The sequence below is a fragment of the Gasterosteus aculeatus genome, chromosome 15 (assembly GCF_964276395.1).
Source record: "Gasterosteus aculeatus chromosome 15, fGasAcu3.hap1.1, whole genome shotgun sequence".
NCBI lineage: Eukaryota > Metazoa > Chordata > Actinopteri > Perciformes > Gasterosteidae > Gasterosteus > Gasterosteus aculeatus.
Genome location: NC_135703.1, coordinates 801,378 through 825,000, shown reverse-complemented (window position 1 = coordinate 825,000; position 23,623 = coordinate 801,378). Strand labels below are relative to the sequence as shown.

Genomic DNA, 23,623 nt, shown 5'->3' with positions numbered 1-23,623 from the left:
AAATTGCCTTAAAGGGATTTCTTATTAAAGGGATTACACCCATGTAATCCTCTTTGTCCCAGTGGACCCCCAAAAACTCAACACACACACACACACACACGCACACACACAACCGTGCAGCACATAGCCAGATTAGCACGCACGTGTTTTATGTTAAAACGACCAACAGGTCGCTCACGTGATCCCGTGGAAAATCGTGCAGTTAATTGTGTTTTTTAATTAAACAAAAGTGTTTATAAGCTCCATGCTGTTTGTGCGCGCTGTGTGATTGTGTAGCACGACGTTGCGGTTTTGGCGGCGCTCCCTCGTCTCGTCCCCAACGAACAAAGACAAATCCGCTTCCATCGGCGCTAATGAGAGTCTTTAAGGTGAAGGGAAGAGGAAGCTTATTTATCTATTTCCATGAGAATGAAAATTCGCTGAGGGACAAATTAGTGGAGGAGGAGGAGGAGGTGGAGGAGGAGGAGGAGGTGGAGGTGGAGGAGGAGGTGGAGGTGGAGGAGGAGGAGGCGGAGGAGGAGGAAGCTGGAAGATGCATGAAGAGAGTAAAAGTCTGATTAGATAAAGAGGAGGACAAATATTGCTAGTTAGTGACCCGTGATCCCGTAGGTGGAGGACTGACGAAGTCCCGCCCCTTTGTCCCCGCAGGTGGAGCTGACGGGCAGCAGCGTCTTCGACTACGTCCACCCTGGAGACCACGTGGAGATGGCGGAGCAGCTCGGCATGAAGCTGCCCCCGGGCCGAGGCCTGTCCCTGTCCCAGGGGAACGTCAACGAGGACGGGGCCTCCTCCGCCTCCTCCTCCTCGCCCTCGGAGACGCCGGAGCCAGGTAGGGAGTGAGCGAGGGGCGTCTGCATGACTCGTGTATCACCATAAAAACCAAGAAGAGAGAGAAAAGAGCCAAATGGTCTCAGGGAAGATGAAAGAGGACGAAGAGGACGAAGGAGAGATGAAAGGAAAGGTCATGAATGGGAAGGAGGGACGAAAGGTCAACTGAGTATTTGACCATCTTTATTAAACACAAACAAGTGTAGCACCTTCTTTTCTCCCATCCCTCCTTTTCCTCACCTCCTCTCTCCTCGTTGTGCTCCTCCCTCCCTCCCTCCCTCCCTCACGCTGATGGTAATTTAAGTATTAGGAGCAAAATCCATTTATAAATTAAACAAAATGACTTGATATCCATCGAGTCCCTCAGTTCATCAGCCTGTTCAAACAAGGTGGGGGGGTTTGGCTGGGCGGCCGGCCGGGGTCCTCGGAGACGCCGCGGTAATTAGATCTGCCGCGGATTTTGTTCCCGGCTGATTGGCGCCGGCGACGGCTGAGGAGCCGCTTCCAATTAATTGGAGTTCCACGTTTGAGGTTTCTTGTTCTTTTTTTCTGTTCTTTGACTTTCTGGAAAAAAAAAAAGTTCTAACTTGAGTTGAGCATCTCGACCCTCCTCCCCTCCTCCCCCCAAACCCTCCCCCCAAACCCCCCCATCAGCAGTCAATGTCAATATGTCTGCAGAGGAGGATAAGGAGGAGATCTGAAAGATAGAGCCGTGTTTCCTCAATGCAGAGAGAGAGAGAGAGAGAGAGAGGGAGAGGGGGGGACAGACAGAGAGGGACAGAGAGGTCTAAATGTCTTTGTGATTGCCCAAGTTAATTTGACGGGGGAGAGAGAAAGAAAGGGGGGGGGCAAAGGTGTTTGTTCTGCCATGTTAATTTGTCTGAGAGGAGGAGGAGAAGGAGGGGAGGCCGGGAGGCTGGGAGGGAGGGGAGGGAGGGAGGGGAGGCCGGGGATGTTGGGACGTGTTTGAATGTCTATGAGTGCTTAGCAATGTTAATTTGTCCAAAGGAAAGAGAAAAGACGGGGACGGGGGGCGGGGGGGGGGGGGGGGGCATGTATGTATGTGAAGGAGTTATCCCAAGTGATCATGTGACCACGGAAGGAGGCGCGATTAGGATTCATGGATGTGCTTTCATGTTAATTCAGTCTGGAGGAGGAGAGGAGGAGGGCCGGCGTGAATCCCTGAGCGCCTCCCGGGAGGGGGCGGGCCTTAGCTCAGCTGTCACTCTGGACTGAAAGAGGAGCTCACTCCGAGATCGTCGGGGCAGGAAGGACTTCCAGGAAGAAGGAAGTGCTGCTCCTCCTCCTGCAGGGCCGGTTTCTAAGGACAACGGCCGACAGGATGCGGTTGCTACTTTGTGTTGTTTTCGCTAACGTTCATTTCCCAGCATCCTCCTCTCCAGACGCCGAGTAAACGTTTCCACATCATTAGTGTTTCCTCCTCAGTCCATTTGTTGACATCGTTTTCTCCTCCTCCTCGGGGCGTCTTTGTTCCCCTCGTCCTCCCTCACCGGGGGGGGGGGGGGGGGCTCCGGGTTTCTCACTCGGGGTCCACCGTCAGTGTGGAGTGTGGTTGGTTCATAGAGGTCACATGGTGTCTTTGCACCTTTAATGATTCAATGATCATGATCAATCGGTTGATCAGCTGGACGGAACACAAGTCGTCTGCTTGTTATGCTGCTCATGTCAGTCAGGGTTAGGAAAATAACACTGAACAGGAAGGTCTAAACCAGTAAACTATCAGTCAGGTTTAAACCAGCAAACCATCAGTCAGGTTTAAAACAGTAAACCGTCAGTCAGGTTTAAACCAGTAAACAATCAGTCAGGTTTAAACAAGTAAACCGTCAGTCAGGTTTAAAACAGTAAACCGTCAGTCGGGTTTAAACCAGTGAACCGTCAGTCGGGTTTAAACAAGTAAACCGTCAGTCAGGTTTAAAACAGTAAACCGTCAGTCAGGTTTAAACCAGTAAACAATCAGTCAGGTTTAAAACAGTAAACCGTCAGTCAGGTTTAAACCAGTAAACAATCAGTCAGGTTTAAACAAGTAAACCGTCAGGCAGGTTTAAACCAGTAAACCATCAGTCAGGTTTAAACCAGTAAACCGTCAGTCAGGTTTAAACCAGTGAACCGTCAGTCAGGTTTAAAACAGTAAACCGTCAGTCAGGTTTAAACCAGTGAACCGTCAGTCAGGTTTAAACCAGTAAACCGTCAGTCAGGTTTAAACCAGTGAACCGTCAGTCAGGTTTAAAACAGTAAACCGTCAGTCAGGTTTAAACCAGTGAACCGTCAGTCAGGTTTAAAACAGTAAACCGTCAGTCAGGTTTAAAACAGTGAACCGTCAGTCAGGTTTAAACCAGTGAACTGTCAGGCAGGTTTAAACAAGTAAACCGTCAGGCAGGTTTAAACCAGTAAACCATCAGTCAGGTTTAAACCAGTAAACCGTCAGTCAGGTTTAAACCAGTGAACAATCAGTCAGGTTTAAACCAGTAAACAGTCAGTCAGGTTTAAACCAGTAAACCGTCAGTCAGGTTTAAACCAGTAAACAGTCAGTCAGGTTTAAACCAGTAAACAGTCAGTCAGGTTTAAACCAGTAAACCCTGAGATTGTAGGATATCTCAATGAAGCCGGAGGTCTTTCGTGATCTTTCGATCTCACATTACGTCCAGTTGCTCTTGCTGTTTTCTGACACATGTTGATAATCTCCCATCGTGGATTCAACAAGTCGCCCCGTTGCCTTCAGAAGTTCACCGTCTCCACCATCTTCTTTATTAAAGTTAATAAGCAGGCTGACCTGTCCGTCATTTCACATCAGCCGACCCCATCCTCCACTCATAAAGTATTGAGAGTGGAGCTAAAACACAGATGACCTTGGCAGGGAGGGAGGGGGAGAGGGAGGGAGGGGGGGGGAGAGGGAGGGAGGGGAGAGATCTTCCTTTTGAAGCTCCCCTTTCATCCCCCTCTTGCTCTTAAGTGGAATCATCTTTAAAAGCACATGACGCAATTTGACTAAAATCCCTCAAAATGAGGTTCAAGGTTCTTTTTTTGAAGCGAGTCAACAAAGACTTTTAAAACATGACGAGCCGACACCTCCGACATCGGAAGGAAATAAGCTTCCGTCTTCACTCTGAGCAGGTTTGTTGTAACGTTGGCTCATGCTGCTCCAGTTCATCTTTATTTAACGTGACCTTCGAACCCGGCGACAGGCGGTGTTTAAAGAAACTGCTTGACCCCATGCTGATGTCATCAGAGGCATCATCATGATGGAGGGAGCTGCTCTTCAGTACCTCACAATAACACTATATATGTATATATATATATATATTATATACACATATATATAAATATTACAACGTGAGGAACCAACCCGACCTGCATCCTCGTGGTGGTTCTGAAACAAGCACTTATTAGCTTCTCGCCGGCTAATCATCCGCGGCGTCGCCTTATTTCAACATCATAAGTCTGATTATTGTTGCTAATTACACAATTAGCACAACGGGGGGGGGGGGGGGGGGTCATAATCACTCACATTCATCATAATTACGCAAGTTTACAGTCACCTACAATTAATGTCATTAAAACGCTGCCCAAGGACGAGCTCTGTGTGCGTGTGTGTGTGTGTGTGTGTGTGTGTGTGTGTGTGTGTGTGTGCGTGTGTGTGCGTGTGTGTGTGTCCGCTTGGTGGTCACTTCTTTCCTCGCTCATCTTCATCAAATCATTCATTAATTGTACCATGTGACTGGTCACATGACGTGTTGCGTCGCTGCTCTTGTCTCTCACGATGATTCAGTCCACATTAATTCAATCAGAGTCACAAGTGTGTTTTTAAACCACTCGAGGCAAACAAAGAACTTTCTCAGAGGTTGGAGGATTATTGCTAAAACCAAATGATCCGTTTGGTTGAGTTTTATCAAACCGCCCGGCGCAGTCAATGGGGTCTCCTGAGTACACAATGGCCAATCACGGGCCATTATTATTAGACGTTTTCTAATTAGGCTCCTTAACGAGGACGGGAGGCTGTTTACAAAGGAGCTCAGATAACGGGAGGCCCCCGACGACAAATGGAGCGCTCCTCTCCTCTATCGGCCTGTCACAGCGCCGATAACGGGGGGGACTCAAGGCCCAATGACTCAACTTTTAATTTGAGACATGCAGAGAGAGTGTGTGTGTGTGTGTGTGTGTGTGTGTGTGTGTGTGTGTGTGTGTGTGTGTGTGTGTGTGTGTGTGTGTGTGTGAAGTACTTTTGTACCTGTTACTGAATCCTCCTCCACCCACGTTTTGTAAGATTATTAATAATCGTCTGACAGACGGGATGTGAGGACAGACAGACAGGATGTGAGGACAGACAGACAGGATGTGAGGACGGACAGACAGGGTGTGAGGACGGACAGACGGGATGTGAGGACAGACAGACAGGATGTGAGGACAGACAGACGGGATGTGAGGACAGACAGACAGGATGTGAGGACGGACAGACAGGATGTGAGGACAGACAGACAGGATGTGAGGACGGACAGACAGGGTGTGAGGACGGACAGACGGGATGTGAGGACAGACAGACAGGATGTGAGGACAGACAGACGGGATGTGAGGACAGACAGACAGGATGTGAGGACAGACAGACAGGATGTGAGGACGGACAGACAGGGTGTGAGGACGGACAGACGGGATGTGAGGACAGACAGACAGGATGTGAGGACAGACAGACGGGATGTGAGGACAGACAGACAGGATGTGAGGACGGACAGACAGGATGTGAGGACAGACAGACAGGATGTGAGGACAGACAGACGGGATGTGAGGACAGACAGACGGGATGTGAGGACAGAGAGACACGATGTGGGGACAGACAGACGGGATGTGAGGACAGACAGACGGGATGTGAGGACGGACAGACAGGATGTGAGGACAGAGAGACGGGATGTGAGGACAGAGAGACGGGATGTGAGGACAGACAGACAGGATGTGAGGACGGACAGACAGGATGTGAGGACAGACAGACGGGATGTGAGGACAGAGAGACACGATGTGGGGACAGACAGACGGGATGTGAGGACAGACAGACGGGATGTGAGGACAGAGAGACAGGATGTGAGACAGGGTCTTGTGATGGAGCGTCTTCAGAGTAAATGTCCAACTAGTGGCAGCTTGACGCTGCGTTTAGGTACCCGGGTTCTCTGTGGAAAAACTGAGCTTTGTGCTGTTTGTTTATGTTTGTTTTCTTGTTTATGTTCCCTGATGCCCCCCCCCCCCCCCTGTCCCCCAGACCCCCCCCCCCCTCTCCCTCTACGCTCTCTGTCACTCTTTCTTATATCACATCTGTCTCTCTAAAAGCAATTATGCGGGTAGAGGACAATTACTTATTATCACATCTCTATTATGTGTTAAAGTGTCCTCGTGACCTCTGACCTCTTTCAAAACAAAGACCAGCTTCCATATCAGAGAAAACTCATTTTTCTCTCGTTCACTCTTCTCCTCTTTATCGACACTTTGACAGGACTTCATGTTCGAGTAAAGTTTATGCTTCTGCGTTTTCAGAGAGACACGCAGGAGTCCCTTATGTGTCCTTGCGTGTCCCTTACGTGTCCCTTGCATGTCCCTTGCGTGTCCCTTACGCGTCCATTGCGTGTCCCTTGCGTGTCCCTTACGTGTCCCTTGCGTGTCCCTTACTTGTCCCTTACATGTCCCTTGCGTGTCCCTTGCGTGTCCCTTACATGTCCCTTGCGTGTCCCTTGCGTGTCCCTTGCGTGTCCCTTACGCGTCTCTTACCTGGAGGTGAATCGCTCTGCAACACACGCTCGACTTTACAACCAGGAAGTGAAACCAGTGCGCCGACGCAGACGCACGCCACGGTCACATGACCTTCATAACTAACCCCTTCCTCCCTCCTTTAATGTTTTCTCCCTTCCTTCCTCACTATCGACTCCCCCCTTGTCTCCTGTCTCTCCTGCGTTTACTCTCTTCCACTTCCCTTGCGGATCGGTTCCCAGAAGAGGAAGAGGAGGGAGCTCAGAGAGGCCTTAGGAGTCCTGTCACATGGAGATCACTGAGGGGGGAGGGAGGGAGGGAGGGGGGGAGGGGGGGACAAGAGGAGAGAAAGAAAGACAAAGCCGGGATCAAGGCGTCTCCAGACTATCAGGGCGCTGTTTGATTTGAGCTCATTGTCCTGATGAGACTGTCAAAATAAAAGTCTTCTTCTCTTATCAAAGCGAGAGGAGGAAGATGGTGATGGATGAGAAAAGGGGGAGGAGAGGAGAGAGGGAGGGAGGGAGAAAGGAGGAGACCCTAGCTACACACAGACACACACAACTACACAGACACACACAACTACACACAGACACACACAACTACACACAGACACACTGCCCCCCTTTTCTCCTCCTTCGCTTCTTCCTCTTTCTCCTCCTCCTCCTCTTCTTCCTCTCCCTCCTCCTCCTCCTCTTCTTCCTCTTTCTCCTCCTCCTCTTCTTCATCGTTCAGTAAACTGAAAAATGATCACTTGGTCTTTTCTTGCTGACACAATTTGTCAAAACCCGCCTGATAGGAAACACATTCTATTCATAAGGCGAGTCTCGCCTCCCCCCTCCTCCCCTCTCCCCCCTCCTCCCTCCTCCCTCCTCCCCCACTGACGGTAGCAATTCAATTACAGCGGAGGAGGCGATAGTGAGCCGGAGAGGAGGCGATATGACAGGACAGTTACAGAGTGTTTACACAATTAAACTTTCCCTGACAATACTCCCGTCTGTGATGAATGCCTTGTGTGTCTGTGTGTGTGTCTGTGTGTCTGTGTGTGTGTCTGTGTGTGTGTCTGTGTGTGTGTGTCTCTGTGTGTGTGTCTGTGTGTGTCTATACGCTGTATGTTTAGGTTACTTCTGCACATTTGTCATGATTGCCTCTCGCCCGCCACCTCCCTGAGGTCCCTGAGCTCCTGCCGCTGGGGTTTTGTTGTTTCAAAGGAACGACCTCTCTGCCGTGGTTAGCTTAGCTTAGCTTAGCATAAAGAGCGGAAGCAAGGACAAGTTTCTCTGGAAGTTGGATCTTCTCACCTCCCCGGGCGGAGGAGGAGGAGGAGGAGCAGCAGGAGGAAGAGTATCCTAATTTAAATACGTTTGTCTCTTTTATAGCAACAATCTCTCGAGTCAAAGAATCACTGTAACTTAATTACAGTGATGATTAATCAGCGTGTAGCTCCGCCCCTCAAGCCCCCCGCTGCTTTACGCTCTGTAAAGGAGTCGCCCCCTGCTGGTCACCGCACAGGACGCCATGTCTGCTTGTTGAACCGATTACATCCGTCTCCCTCCTCCGTCGCCGCGTCGCCGTGCCGACGGAGGTCACGGTGACCCCGGCCGGTTGTCTCTTTCCCGCCCGCTCGTCACGCCGGCTGGTTATCAGTCGGACACAACGGGCTCTCTGAACCGGCCGCCACGCCGCCTGACAATGACGCAGCGCCCCGCCGAGACTCGCGCGCCTGTTAGGAGCCCCTCGGCACTCTGGGTATTGTCCAAAGATCGCGGGCGGAGGTGAGTTGTTCTTTCTAATGAATCATTTGTCCTTCAGACGTGGGAGAAGTTTCCGTGCCGTAGATAATTAGGCCCCCGAGTGGCAGCCGGCAGACACCTGCTGCCTTTGTAGCGCTAATCTGCGTCTTGTAGGAGCGGCGTCCCCGAAGACGCCACGGCGCCGAGCAGAATGAGGAAACACCTCCGAGGCCACGCGGCCCCTCGGCTGTTTGTCTTCTCCTCCTCCTTCACCCTCAGCGCCTCCGTCACCTCACTTCTTCTTCATGTGATTCTCCTCCGCGTCGCTTTCTTCTTCTTCTACTTACATTCATCTTCATGTCCCTCATGCAGACGCACACACACACACACAGACACACACACACACATTCTAGGGAGGAGGTGTTGATGTGTGTGTGTGTGTGTGTGTAAATGAAAGGGGAAACCGGGTGTGTATGACAATGAAAGTGATATCTGTGTGTGTGTGTGTGTGTGTGTGTGTGTGTGTGTGTGTGTGTGTGTGTGTGTGTGTGTGTGTGTGTGTGTGTGTGTGTGTGTGTGCGTGTGATTCTGTGGGGAAACTAATCCTATTAATTCAAAGTGAATAACAAAGAGGGAGACAGACAGAGGGAGAGAGGGAGGAAAAGGGGGAGTCCTGCTCCCCTGTCGACTGTCCGTCCTCCCCCCCTCCCTCCATCATCATTATTCCTCCGTCAGATCGGAGCTGATTTCCTGGAGGACCGAGGCCGACTGACGGAGGGAGGGGGGCTGTTTCCTCCATCCTTATCCTCCCTCCTCCTCGCTCACCTCCTTCTTTTTCTCTCCCCTTTGACTCACCCGTGTTTCCTTCTCGTCCTATCTCCTAGGTTTTGTCTCCTTCTCTCTTTTCCTTTCCTTCCTTTACTCTCTTCTCTTCTTCTCTTTACTCCCATCACCTTTATTCCCTCTCTCCTTTTCTCTCCCTCACATATTTGTCTGTGTCTCCTCCCACTTTTGCGTCTCGTTTGTCTCCCTCACTCACTCATTTCATCCTCTCACCTTCTGTTGGTCCTTCTCTCGTCCTTCTCTGTTCTCGCTTCAGTTTTTATCTTCTTCTCTCTGTTTTATGTTTGTCTCTTACGTCCTTTCCTTCTCTTCCACCTGTTTCATTCCCTTCCTTCCTTCCTCCTTCCTTCCTTCCTCCTTGTTTTTCTCTCTTTCCATCTCTACTTCTTTCTTTTCCCCTCTGTTCTCACTTTAGTTTTTCTCCTCTTCAGTCTCATTTATATTTGTCTCTTACGTCCTCCCTCCCCCCTTCGTCCCTCCCTCCCTCTTGTCTCACTCTCTTCAAGGACATTTATATTGTAAAGGATGAATTTGCATATTAATTCATTTCTTTCAATTTTTTCAGATTAGACGTTGTCAACACGTATCAGCGTGATCAAACCGCCGCGTCCACCAGAGACCTGCGAGCGTGTGCGTGTGTGTGTGTGTGTGTGTGCGTGTGTGCGTGTGTGTGTGTGCGTGTGTGTGCGTGTGTGTGTGCGTATGTGTGCGTGTTGTGTAGGAGGGGAAACTATCAGCGCTACACAGAAACATATTAGAAGAAAGAGTCTCATGTAGAAGAATAACTATAATTCTTTCTTTAATAAGAAGAATGAGTGAATGTTTGCATCAAACAGAAGAAACCTTTTATTATGGATTATGGATCCAAGTACGACTTTTATTCTGACTTTGAGTCACTTCCTGTTCCCCACGGAGACCACTAGAGACCAGAGACCACCAGAGACCACGTATATGTGTATATGTACATATGTGTATATAGTGTGTATATGTGTGTATATAGTGTGTATACATGTGTACATAGTGTGTGTGGGTTGAAGTTGGAATCACTTGGTTTCCTGTGATGTTGTTGTGAGTTTCTCTCCTCATGTTGTTGTTGTTGTTGTTGTTTGTTTCCTCAGTGGAGTCCAGCAGTCCGAGTCTCCTGGCCGCCGACAACCTGCTGGAACGATCCTTCTTCGTGAGGATGAAGTCGACGCTCACCAAGAGAGGAGTGCACATCAAGTCCTCCGGATACAAGGTGAGCGACTTCCTCCTTCTCACTTCCTCCTTCTCACTTCCTTCTTCTCACTTCCTCCTTCTCACTTCCTCCTTCTCACGTCCTCCTTCTCACTTCCATCTCACTTCCTTCTCACTTCCTCCTTCTCACTTCCTTCTCATCACTTCCTTCTTCTCACTTCCTCCTTCTCACTTCCTTCTTCTCACGTCCTCCTTCTCACTTCCTCCTTCTCACTTCCTCCTTCTCACTTCCTCCTTCTCACTTCCTCCTTCTCACTTCCTTCTTCTCACTTCCTTGTTCATGCTTCCTACAGAGGGAAACTTTAATCCAAGTTCAGAATCATCAGAGTCAAAAGGACAGACATTGTGTTTGTGTTCTTTCTGTTGTGTGTTAGGGACACACACACACACACACACAGGATCAGCGTTAACATGCTAAGCCTGCTGACTCTTCCTTCACAGGAAGATGGGATCATGTTATCTGACCAACACATCTGTGTCTTTGAGTGTGTGTGTGTGTGTGTCTGTGTGTGTTTTAGTGCGTCTTAATGTGATTTCCTTGAAGACAAGAATATATTTTCATCCACGAGCTTATTGTCTTAACATCTGTCATCACATGAAGTGACCCTCTGTGACTCTACACAGTGTGTGTGTGTGTGTGTGTGTGTGTGTGCGAGTCTTTGTGCGTGTGTGTGTGTGTGTGAGAGACGACGACAATCTGCTTCAAAGACAAAATGTTACAACTTACTGATATTTACTGATTCACTTTTTAATTGATTTTTTCAACAAATATTATAATATTGGCAGCAGACAGAAGGGTTTTATTTTGTTGTTTAAGCAACATCATCATGCAGAGTGTGTGTGTGTGTGTGTGTGTGGTTGTGTGTCTGTGTGTGCCGTGTACCGTGCTCCACCTGGCAGACTCACACATCACATGCAGATCACAGCAGAGGCGCACATGAATATTCATACACACGCATGAATATTTCACTACACACGTTTGGAGTCAGTGACGCACGCACACACACACACAGACACACACACACGCGCACAGACGCACACACACACACACACACAGACACACACACGCGCACAGACGCACACACTGGTCTGGTCTGCCTCGCTGTAGAGGTGCCCTTGAGCAAGGCGCCACCTCACGACTCTGTGTGAACATGTTTAGACTAAAAGCAGGAGATTTATGATCATTTATGATCACTTATAAAAAACTAATATTTTCCGTTAACGTGACCTCATCAAAGAAAAGAAAACTGTAATTTAAGTAATTTATGGATGTTAAGAAATGCTTTTGTTTTATTTTATATAACTGCATGAAAAATATGTATTGATGACACACGTTCTATACTTTTACCAATAATTCTATTGTATTTATTATAACTGGTCAGGATTTATGGCCGTTAATAATAATAATTAAGGTCACAATAAGAAGCCAGAAAACATTCTTTGACGCCTCCCAAAGCATTCTGGGTAAAGAAAATAGGATAACAATGTGTCTTCTATGTTTAATAATGTATATTTCATATGTGTTTGGTCAGGTGATCCACGTCACGGGGCGCCTGCGCATCAGGATGGCTCTGACGCACAGCCGCTCGGTGCCCAATCAGATCATAGGGATGGTGGTGGTGGCTCACGCCCTGCCCCCCCCCACCATCAACGAGGTCCGCATCGACTGCCAGATGTTCGTGACCCGGGTCAACATGGACCTCAAGTTCGTCTACTGCGAGAACAGGTGGGATCAAAGCGCCAAATATGTGACGAGCTGCACTGAATCATCAACCGATAAACGGTCATTTAGACATTTCAAATTTTATCCTGCACTTTAATTCAAGCTATTTGAGAAACAAGTTCATCAGACGAGTTTAATTTTTAAGTTATGTCAAATATCTATTAATATCTATTATTATACAATTATTATACTATTATTATGGCATTGTTACACTGTTATTATCCTGTTATTATGCTATATTATACTATTAATATACTACTATTATCCTATCATTATACTATTATTATAGTATTATTATGGCATTATTATACAATTATTATACTCCAATTATGCTATATTATCCTATTATTAAACTATTATTATGCTATATTATCCTATTATTAAACTATTATCATGCTATATTATCCTATTATTAAACTATTATTATCCTATTATTAAACTATTATTACACTATTATTATCCTATTATTAAACTATTATTATCCTATTATTAAACTATTATTATCCTATTATTAAACTATTATTATCCTATTATTACACTATTATTATCCTATAATTACACTATTATAATCCTATTATTATCCTATTATTACACTATTATTATCCTATTATTACACTATTATTATCCTATAATTACACTATTATTATCCTATTATTATCCTATTATTACACTATTATTATCCTATTATTACACTATTATTATCCTATAATTACACTATTATTATCCTATTATTATCCTATTATTACACTATTATTATCCTATTATTACACTATTATTATCCTATAATTACACTATTATTATCCTATTATTATCCTATAATTACACTATTATTATCCTATTATTACACTATTATTATCCTATAATTACACTATTATTATCCTATTATTATCCTATTATTACACTATTATTATCCTATTATTACACTATTATTATCCTATAATTACACTATTATTATCCTATTATTATCCTATAATTACACTATTATTATCCTATTATTACACTATTATTATCCTATAATTACACTATTATTATCCTATTATTATCCTATAATTACACTATTATTATCCTATTATTACACTATTATTATCCTATAATTACACTATTATTATCCTATTATTATCCTATTATTACACTATTATTATCCTATTATTACACTATTATTATCCTATAATTACACTATTATTATCCTATTATTATCCTATTATTACACTATTATTATCCTATAATTACACTATTATTATCCTATTATTATCCTATAATTACACTATTATTATCCTATTATTATCCTAATATTATACTATTATTATGGTGTCAAACATAAGACTCTATTCTGTCGCCCCCCGAGAAGCGGAGCTTGTTATTCATGAGGGGGTTCGACCCAATCCTCTTCGGTTTAACGGTGAAATGTGCTGCTGATGGATCGCCATCTCACTTAGGGGGGGGGGGGGGGGGGATCAAAAGAGCAGAAGAAGGAAAAAATCCTGTTTTATTATAAAAAGAGAGGGAGGGTTGATGGGGGGCAGATTGCCTTTCTTGTGGAGACACAATGCGAGCAGATGATGATACGACAGGAAGTGCCCCCCCCCCCCCCCCCCCCCCCGCCCCCCTGAGGGCCACTTCCTGTCTGAATGAGGCATCTCTCTGTCTGCACGTTTCCCCCATCAGAGATGGACGACAGTTCTTTGACCCGAATTCTTTTCACGCTGGTATTCTAGAAGGAAGTAGACCCCCACGTTGTGCTCACCCCCCCCCCCCCCCCCCCCCCCCCTGTGCTCCAGGATAAGCGACTACATGGACTTGGCGCCGGCGGACGTGGTGGGGAGGAGGTGCTACCAGTTCATCCACGCCGAGGACGTGGAGGGGATCAGAGAGTGTCACCTGGACCGTGAGTACCAGCTGACCCGGTGCTCCTCACCGATTGGACCGAGCGAGAGTCTGTCAGGAATCAGGAAGTGATTCAAGTTCAAACCGCAACTGAGCTCCACAACTTTTATTTCATTCAAAGAATGTGGCAGAGTTTTTAATTCAAGTCTTTAATTTAGCAGACACACACTCCAGTACACTTCATGTACAAGTACACACATGTACTTGTACATGAAGTTACCGTCAAATTACTTTTACACATTCCACCTTTTCATATGACAAAAAAAGAGAAGCATGAACTGAAGCTCCTTGGAACTTTTTCAATCCCTCCAACAAAGAGAATCGTGAGCAATGAGCATCCAGAGTGGCAATCAGGAAGTGGCGGTACGGTGGCCCGGCGGGTCAGACGGGGAGGGGGGGGGGGGGGCGACGGGGGGGGGGGGGGGGCAGATTATCAGCCTCCAGGGGGTCAGCCAGGTTTAAATAGTCGCCTTTTATTCTGTTTCTTCTCCTGAAAAGACACGTGAAAAGTGGAAGGAAGGAAGCGTTCAGGAAGAGATGGTTTTCTCTCCCATCTATCCCCCCGTCTCTCCCCTCTCTCTCCCCGTCTCTCCCCCATCTCCCCCCCTCTCTCCCCCCGTCTCTCTTTGTCAGATTTTCCTTCTCTTTTCGGGGGCAGTTTTAATTCTCAGCCTCTGCGAACTTGCTGATTGTGTGACTGTGATGATTCCGTCTCACCCGTCTCACCCGTTATGTGGGTGAGGTCGTCTGTCTAAGTGGACGTTTTCTTGTAGGTTTCATGTTGAAATACGATGAGAGACAAGTACTCTGTGGACGGGGAACCTTTTCCTTCCGTCTTTGTAATTCCCCCTCAAGCTGAAACTCGCCATGAAGGTTCTGTTCATCCAATGAAAGACCCTCATGTCCCTCGTGTCCCTCATGTCCCTCGTGTCCCTCGTGTCCCTCGTGTCCCTTCTTCTGCCTTGGAGCAAACAACATGCTGGATGGATTTTTAGAAGATTTTTAGGATATTTAGGAATAAACAGTTCCAGAGACGTGGACAGGTTAATAAATTCATTTAAAACCCGTCGTCTTCAGGTGGGAAAAAGGTGTTTTCAGTGTTTGCAGCTCAGCAGCAGCTCTCTTTGGAGGGATTATTGCCCCCCCCCCTCTCCCCCTCCCCCCCCCCAGGGAATCGATCAAGGTGTATCTTAGAGGAAGAGCCGCTTCTCTGAGCAGGGATCTAAATGTTAAAAGGCTTCTTTTTAAGCGGAGGACGAGGCGTGATCCTCCTCTGTCTCCCTACTAAGTCTCTGTCATTACTCTGAGCCGAGGTCAGAACGGGGAGGGGGGAGGAGGGGGGAGGAAGGGGGAGGAAGGGGGGAAGAGATTTGTGTGCAGAGAAACAGAGAAATACTCGTCGGATTCGTCTCTTCTCAGAGAAACGTGAAGGAACGAGAGACAAGCTCATCGTCTCTGAACCATCTCAAAGAGACGGAAGAAAAGGAGACACTAGAAGAGAGGACATGTGAGGACAGAGAAAGAGGGAGACAGGGTGGGGACAAGAGTTCTTCTCTAATAAATATAAGGAATAAAGTTCTTGGGAGAGAAACGAGGAGGAGAGAAGATGAAGAACAGGAGTCTTCGTCAGAGCAAAGCAAGGGAAGAAACAGAGAGAAGCAGGAGGACGCACACAGGAAGTTGGAAGGCGGCCGAGAGGCGTTCAAGTGCAGTGGGAAAGGAGAGAGAGACCTTCTCTCTCAGGAGGAGGTCTTCAGAGGAGAAGATGGTTCCACAGCCCAATTTCACACCAGAGAATTAGCTCCACTTTAATCTGCTGGAGGAAATCCAGCAGATTAAAGTGAGCAGAGGAGTGAATAAAGGGGGAGGTAAACACTGAAGGGGGAGGCAACGGCGAGGGGGTGACATTGAGTGAAAGAGAGAGTGAGTGGGGGGGTTCAAAAGGGAATAGGACTCCTTTAATCTGTCGGCCTCTCTCCTGCAGCCTGGGGCGAGCCTCCAGCTCTCTCCCCCTCTCCTCCCCCGCTCTCCCACTCCTACTCTCCTCCCCCTCTCCTCCTCTCCCCCTCTCCCTCTCCTCTTCATTAGAGGCTGATCAGAGAGGGCAGAGATTTAAGGAAAGGGGGGATTCAAATGTGTAAACCTCACCTGCAAATAGAGAGAGGGAGGGAGGAAGGGAGGGAGGGAGGGAGGAAGGGAGGAGGAGGAGGAGGAGGTCTTTTGGACCGGGTTAGTGAGCGGTCTCCTCCTCTCAGATCGATCCATCGATCACTCCCACAGCTGTATGAGCTCAGAATAAAGAGATTCATATCTCATTCATATTGTTATTGATAACAAATGGTCCGTCGGCGTGGCGACCAGCTAACAACTCTTAAAATGGACCAGTACATGCTAAGCTATGCTAACTGTGTAGCCGAAGTCTAACGGGAGATTACGTCAAATGAATATCTGTACTCATGAACCGAGGCCGTTCTTCTTCTATGAAGAGTCACTGACACAGACGCCTTCAAAATAAAGGCTCAACATCATAAATTATCACCAGATACGACGGATTGAACACGGTGAACTTCAGCTGGCAGCTCGGTTCCATAGGTGTGTGTGTGTGTGTGTGTGTGTGTGTGTGTGTGTGTGTGTGTGTGTGTGTGTGTGTCGTTATTTACTCTGCTGTACAAACAAAGCAAGGTCACATTCAAGGTGACGCGATCTCACCATCTCTGCCTTAACATGCAAACAAGCCCCCCCCCGGTTTATGAATAGCTGAGCAGCGAGTGAATAACGCCCCCCCCCCCCCCCCCCCGCGGCCCCGGGGACGTCGTCTTAAACAATGCTATTAGCTTCTAATAGTTTTTAATTACTGGCCTTCTTTTTATATAAATCACCCCTCGACTTTCTCTATCTTTCTCCTCTGTGGAGAAGCCATTTGTGGCCCTAATAAACCGGGGGGGTCGGGGGGGGGTCTGGTGGGGGGGGGATCCTGCGGCCCGGCTTCTGGTCCCTGACTGTTTGTGTGAGCAGCTCCTGATTAATGCCGATACATATTGCTTGAGATAACCATTTAGTGGTTAATTTAGCCAAATTTACTGCCTGCATGCTGTCATGTGTCATGAGGGGGGGGGGGGGCCGGGGTGGGGGCGTGGGTGGTGGGGGGGGGGGGGGGGGGGGGGGGGGGGGGGGGGGGGGGGGACGTCTCCTCCCGCGGTGACACAGCGCTATCTGGTGGAGGGCGGCAGTTACTTCCGCAGCTCCGTCAGGTGTGCTGATGGAGCTAAAGGAGCAGAAAGGAGAAAGAAGTCTGATTTATTGATTTACTGACCCACCAGATACAAAAGAAGCTCCTCCTCCTCCCCTCAGGCCGCCTCCCCAATGAACATCAGCCAATCAGACGCCTTTCAGTCACTGTCATTAATACCTGACCTTTCACCCGGCCACATTGATGCTGTACAGGCACATATATATACACTTATATATATACATATACATCTATATATATATATATAGATAAAACATTATCGTTATGAATGAAAACATAATGTTTAAATCTGCAACTCATTAATATAGAACAAGTGAGACATCACACACACACACACACACACACACACACACACACACACACACGTCTGATTAATGGCGGCAGCAGCTCTCAGCCAGCTGTCACATGACATCTGATGACCCCGCCCCCCTCTCCTTCGGTTACAGTGAAGTCTGACAGATAGAAAATCAAAGAAAATCCAGCATGACATAACAACCCCCTCTCTCCCCCTCCTCCCCCCCAGTGATAAACAAGGGTCAGTGTGTGACGAAGTACTACCGGTGGATCCAGAAGAACAGCGGTTACATCTGGATCCAGTCCAGCGCCACCGTCGCCATCAACGCCAAGAACGCCAACGAGAAGAACGTCATCTGGGTCAACTACGTCCTGAGGTCAGAGGTCAGAGGTCACCTGGCCTCAGTGTCACTTCCCCCACACACGTTGTCTTTCATGTTCAAATGAATGAGGCCTTTTGTTTGTCTTGGAGATTTTAACATGAAAGAAAGATGCATCTTTCATGTTGCACTGATTTGTATCTATGGACTTAAACTATAGATATTTACAGCCGACAGTGTGTGTGAGGCTCCTTATTGAATCTGTAAAGCGCCCTTTCCTGTGTCTCTGCGCAGCAACCACGAGTACAAAGACACGCCCATGGACCTCGCCCAGCTGCCCCCCCTGCCAGAGAAGACCTCCGAGTCCTCCGAGACCTCCGACTCCGAGTCCGAGTCCAAAGAGACCTCCGGTAGGTGTAAGGGTGGAGATCAAGTATTTCAGCAACATGGACCCCGAGTGACAGCTTGTGACTCCTACATGCTACATGCTACATGCTACGTGTTACCACCTGTAGGTGGTCTCAAACGGCAACACCAAACAGGGAGACAGACACATTCCTTGAGCTTCTTACTAGATGAGTCCCAGTCACAAAGCTAACATGCTAACAAGCTAACAAGCGCTGAGTGCTAAACGCTAAACTGAATCTGGGGATTTCAAACCCGTGTGTTCCCCCCCCAGACAACGAGAATGCCAAGTCGGAGGGGAAGCCGAGCAGCCAATCAGAGCGCGAGGACCCGGAGACGGAGAGCCGGCGCCAGCAGCAACCCGGCCAACCGCACCGCTCCTCCGAGCAGGAGGTGAAGCGCCAGGAGGAGGGCGACAGCTCCAGCAACCCCGAGAGCCAGGAGAGCGACGACAGCCTGGAGGCCTCGGACGGGGAGGGGGAGGAGCGGGAGGAGGCAAGGGGAGGAGGAGGAGGTGGAGGAGGAGGAGGAGATGATGCAGGCAGGCTCGGGAAGTTAGCCGCACTGGGAGGGTTGGGGGGACTGGGCGCCATGGGGGGACTGGGCAGTCTCGGCGGGCTTCACATTAAGGTGGAGCACTACGGCGAAGGGGAAGACGTGCAGCTGCACAACTCACTAACGTCTTCATCCGAGGAGGAGGAGGAGGACGATGACGAGGAGGAGGAAGGAGGCGTGCAAGAGTGCGACGGCGGCGGCGGCAAGCTGCAGAAGGGGCGGAAAAGGAGAAAAGTGCAGAAGTGGGACGGGTCCCGGGGCAGGAGACTCCGCCTCTCCCCGCCAACCGCTCACAGCCCCGCCGCCATGGGAGACGCAACCGGGCTGGTCGACCCCGCTGAGGCCGCGCCCACCGGCCCCGCCCTCCTACTCGCCCCGGCCGCCTCGCCGTCCTCGGGGCTGAAGATCAAGACGGAGATGGCGGAGCCCATCAACTTCGACAACGACAGCAGCATCTGGAACTTCCCGCCCAACCGGGAGATCCACCGCAACGAGTCGCCGTACAGCATGACCTCCAAGCCGGGGCCGCCGCCGGGCTCCAGCGAGGGCTTCCCCTCGCCGCAGGGGGGCTCCCTCCAGGGCGCCATCCCCGACTCCGTCCTCACCCCTCCTGGGGCAGAGGGGGGCGCGGGAGGAGCGAGGAAACCTCCCTACAACGGGAGTCCCTCTGGGCCGCCCTCCGCCGCCGGCTTGGCGCCTCCCTCCAACGGCTCCTCCGCCGACCCCCTGTCCCCGCCGCTCTCCGCCTCCCCGCGGGACAAGCAGCAAGGCACCCCCACCTCCTCCTGCTCCTCCTCCTCCACCTCCTCCTCATCGTCCCTGCTGTACTCCGGCGACCTGGAGGCGCTGCAGCGCCTGCAGGCCGGCAACGTGGTGATGCCGCTGGTCCACCGGGTCACGGGGGTCACCCTGGCCTCCGCTGGCGCCACGGCCCCGTCGCGGGTCTACACCACCGGCACCATCAGGTACGCGCCAGCCGACGTCACCCTCGCCATGGCGCAAGGGAACCTGCTCCCCAACGCCGCCATGAACTTTGTAGACAGCTCGGGCTTCGGCCTGGACCCCAAGACCCCCATGGAGATGCTCTACCATCACGTGCACCGGCTCAACATGTCGGCGGCGGCGGTGGCGTCGGCCGGGCCCTTTGCCAGCTCCGCGGGGAACGGCGTGGGGAACGGCGCCCTGGGGGGCCAGATGCCCGCGGCGGCCAACGTATTCACCACGGCGGAGGGGCTGTTCTCCTCGCTGCCGTTTCCGGTCTACGGCAACGGGATCCACGGCAACGGGATCCACGGCAACGGGATCCACGCCGCGCAGACCGCCATGGAGAGGAAGGAGGACTGAGGTGGGGGGGGCGGGGCTACAGACCGCATTACTGTGTCAAAGTACAAAAGAGGAACAAACAAACAACTATTTACTCCCTATCTTCTACCAACACGGCACTGTGTTCCCGAGGGGGGAGGGACGGGGGAGGGGGGGGAGGGAGGGACGGGGGAGGGGGGGGGGGGGGGGGGAGGGGTGACAGATGTACTCCAGCACTTTGAATCTGAGCCACTGAGCTTGTGTAATAGACGGGAATGACCCTCAAACATCCCCTGCTTTTTCAACCTTTTCTCCCCCCCCCCCCCCCCCCCCCCCCCCCTCCCCCCTCCTCCCCCCTCCTCTCCCCCTCTCTCTCTCGCAATCAGTAAGTTTTCTCTTGAAACAGACTCTGACTTTCTTTACTGTAAAGAACTTTTTGGCCTCTTGTTGTTTCACCTGTTTGCATCTCTGCGAAGGTGTGACCTCGTCTGCTTCTCCTCATGGACCTCCAGAGGGGGGTCTGCCCCCATGCCGTGAGGGGGGGGGTCTCTGCCCCCATGCCGTGAGGGGGGGGACTCTGCCCCCATGCCGTGAGGGGGGGGGGGCTCCGCCCTCCAACAAAAAGGTCTCAGAGACAACAACCTTTCAAAGGACTTTTTGCTGTTTTCTCCTTTTTCATTTCCTTCTTTTTTTTTCTTTTTATAAAATATTCTCGCTCAGATTTTAACTTACGAATCAAAAGAAGAAACAAAAAAAAGCAATTTCAGCCGGGCAACGACCTGTGAATGATCGAATGTTACTACTTCCTGTCTGGTCCCAGGAGTTTACCTTACAGGTCGCTCACCTGCTCCACATCTCCTCCACATCTCTCGACCTTTGACCTTCACGTCCACATTTCCTCCCCTCGGTCTACAGACCCATGGTGCTACCGACCGATCAGTGACCCCGACTCAGCTGGCTGACCTGGGTGCTGGAAACCGACCCGCAGCTCGTTGACATGCTCATTGGTTTTATTTTGGAGGGGGAACGGTTTAACTTCCTGTTCTGTATTTTTTTAATCTTCTGGCCTTCAGGAAAGTCAGAACACGGCGAGAACCTTAGGACCTGGAAGTCAGCAGCACGTCCCTCTGTTGTTGTGAAGAACAAGAGAAACGGCTCGATGTGATCGGGCCTGAAGGGGCGGAGCCACGGAGCTTCATCACGGGCGCCGTTTTGCTTTCTATGTATTTTCTAACTGAATCACTTTTAATGCTCAGTGAGACTGAGGCTAATACGCTCGTGATGTTACCTTGAAAAATGAATGTTGAAAACCTCGACCGGCTCCTGTTTGATCGTCTTATTTTCTACTACTTCTTTTTTAGCTCCTCCTCCTCCTCCTCCTCCTCCTCTTCTTCCTAAACCAGATCACCTCCACGAGATGTTCCTAAACAATCCGCTCTCTTCCATCTCATCGCCGGACCCTGTGAACGAAAACAAACACACATATCAACAAGGAGATTGTAACAGAGACATGCATTGTCAATCAATCAATCAAACAATCAATAACTGCGAAAAAGAAATATTTTTTGAGGAAGAAAATGATCACTTTCCTTGAAACGATGTTTAGTATGTTGTCTTCGTTGCGTGTTTTTTTCTTCCCAGCCTCCGTTGCCAAAAAAAGAAACAAAAAAAAGAGTTTAGTGTAAAAACACTGTGATTCTCCTTCATTCAAACCTTTCATTTTTTTCTAAAAAATAAAGACTGAAACCCTCTTTTTAAAGTTGGCAGCCCCCCCCCCCTCCCCTCGCCCCCCCCCGTGTGGTTAAGCCGTATTACCGTGTTTCCGACGTGTTTCGTGTCACTGGCTGTCAAAGGGTCTCCATGGCGACCCCTCTGTGTGTGTGACTATATGCAGTATATACCGAGCTACTGTCGCTGTTCTGTCCTTTGTCTTCTCTGTGCTCTCCCGCGTGGGGGGGGGGGGGGGGGGAGGGGCGGAGCCTCCCCCCCGGCCTCGCCCCCTCTATATGCCGTCTTAGTGAAACCAGTGGAGGTTTGTGGGATTTCGTGCCCGGTGGCCTTTGCAAACACAAACAGAAAATGACTTTGTGGAGTCCACCTGTTCTTTCCGCTGCTTCCTTCCTGTCTTTGTGAAGCCTCGTTTGGTCGGTTTGTTTTCCTGTGGGGGGCCGGGGGGCCGCGGGGGGCCGCGGGGGGCCGCGGGGGCCGATGCTTCTCTCGCTCTGCTATTGCTTTTTGCTGTTGTGTAGTCTTATACAAACCTCTTTATCTTGCTGTCCTTCCTCTCAGAGATGAAAAGATTCTTTAACTAGCTCAAAGGTTTATGGAGCCATGTTTATCGCCACCAAGGAATTCTGGGAAACGCGGTTTTCAGCTCCCGCACACAAAGTATTAAAACCCTAATGGATACGTACACATTGTAGAAACGTACAATGAGGAAAAAGCCGCATGTAGCATTTTAGATCGTAGTCCTTGAAGGAGGAACCATCAAGGCCTCGGCTGTGAAACATTTCCCAGAATCCTTTGGGGCTTCCTGTGTGCATTGGGTGTATTTCATTGGTTCCCACCGAAACTTCTCTCACGGGACAAAACAAAGTCACACAAGTGGTTCAAGGGGGAGGAGAAAATAAATAGAAACCACGGTACTATTTCAGGACACGTAATAAAAAATGATTTTAAAGATTTCTAAAGAAATTAAAAGAAGAAAAAAATATTTCGCACTATAAATCTATTTTTATAGGTGTTTTGGAAACTGAGCTGCATGTTTAGTGCGTTTGTCCGATGAGTTCCACGTGATCCCGTTTCTTCTTTGTTGGCTTGTTGGGTTTTTCGGGTCCAGTGTTTCAGTTTTTCAAAGTGTGTAAAGCTCTAAAGGATCTCCGGCCCCCCGTTAGCTTCAGGAAAACGCCGCTCCGTCTTTGTGTGAGGGGTCGGCGTTCATACGAGTGTGTTTATTGGGGGGGGGGCTGGAGTCTGATTCTCTTTGTATCCACGCTCCTCTGGATTTTAGAGTTTTCTACTTTTGGAAAACGGGGGGGGAGGGGGGCACAAACAAACCGCTGGGTGATGGGGGGGGGGGCACGTAACAAACGGTGTGGGGGGGCGACATTACTCGTAACCAGGAAATACACCCACATGTAACAAAGAGCAAGCAGCCCCTTCAAGCTGTTCAGTGTCACTTCTGTGTTTTGTGTCGAAAAATGAAAAACTTTCGCTGGTGATTTTAAAAACATGAAAACCTGAATCACAGCTGCTGTCGAAAAATACATAGTGTTTAAAAATGACAAATATTGAAAATCACTTCATTTACCTGTGAAGAAACTGTGTCTGTGTTTTTAACTATTTCTTGTACAATTATACAGATTCTTTTATGAGGAACTTGGTGCCAAGTAGCTGAAATATGGGAGAGAGGGAATCTCTTATTATCAATGTGAACAGTGTTATCGAATTCTAAATACAAATTAAAATATTAAAAAAGAGAAAACTATGGTACATTTCTATTTTTTGT

General features: G+C 49.1%; 1 protein-coding gene across 3 annotated transcripts in view; it reads left to right on the top strand.

Annotated features, from left to right (window-relative positions):
- npas3 (neuronal PAS domain protein 3) overlaps positions 1 to 20,273 on the top strand; it is a 136,753-nt gene extending 116,480 nt beyond the window's left edge. For all 3 annotated transcript variants that reach the window (XM_078089191.1, XM_078089193.1, XM_078089192.1), the window contains 7 exons: positions 649 to 829; positions 10,265 to 10,383; positions 11,915 to 12,108; positions 13,884 to 13,990; positions 17,763 to 17,910; positions 18,148 to 18,263; positions 18,533 to 20,273. In XM_078089191.1, the coding sequence (XP_077945317.1) occupies positions 649 to 829; positions 10,265 to 10,383; positions 11,915 to 12,108; positions 13,884 to 13,990; positions 17,763 to 17,910; positions 18,148 to 18,263; positions 18,533 to 20,157 (2,490 nt within the window). In that variant the 3' untranslated portion in view covers positions 20,158 to 20,273. The remainder of the gene's footprint in view (positions 1 to 648; positions 830 to 10,264; positions 10,384 to 11,914; positions 12,109 to 13,883; positions 13,991 to 17,762; positions 17,911 to 18,147; positions 18,264 to 18,532) is intronic.
- The last annotated feature ends 3,350 nt before the right edge of the window (positions 20,274 to 23,623 follow it).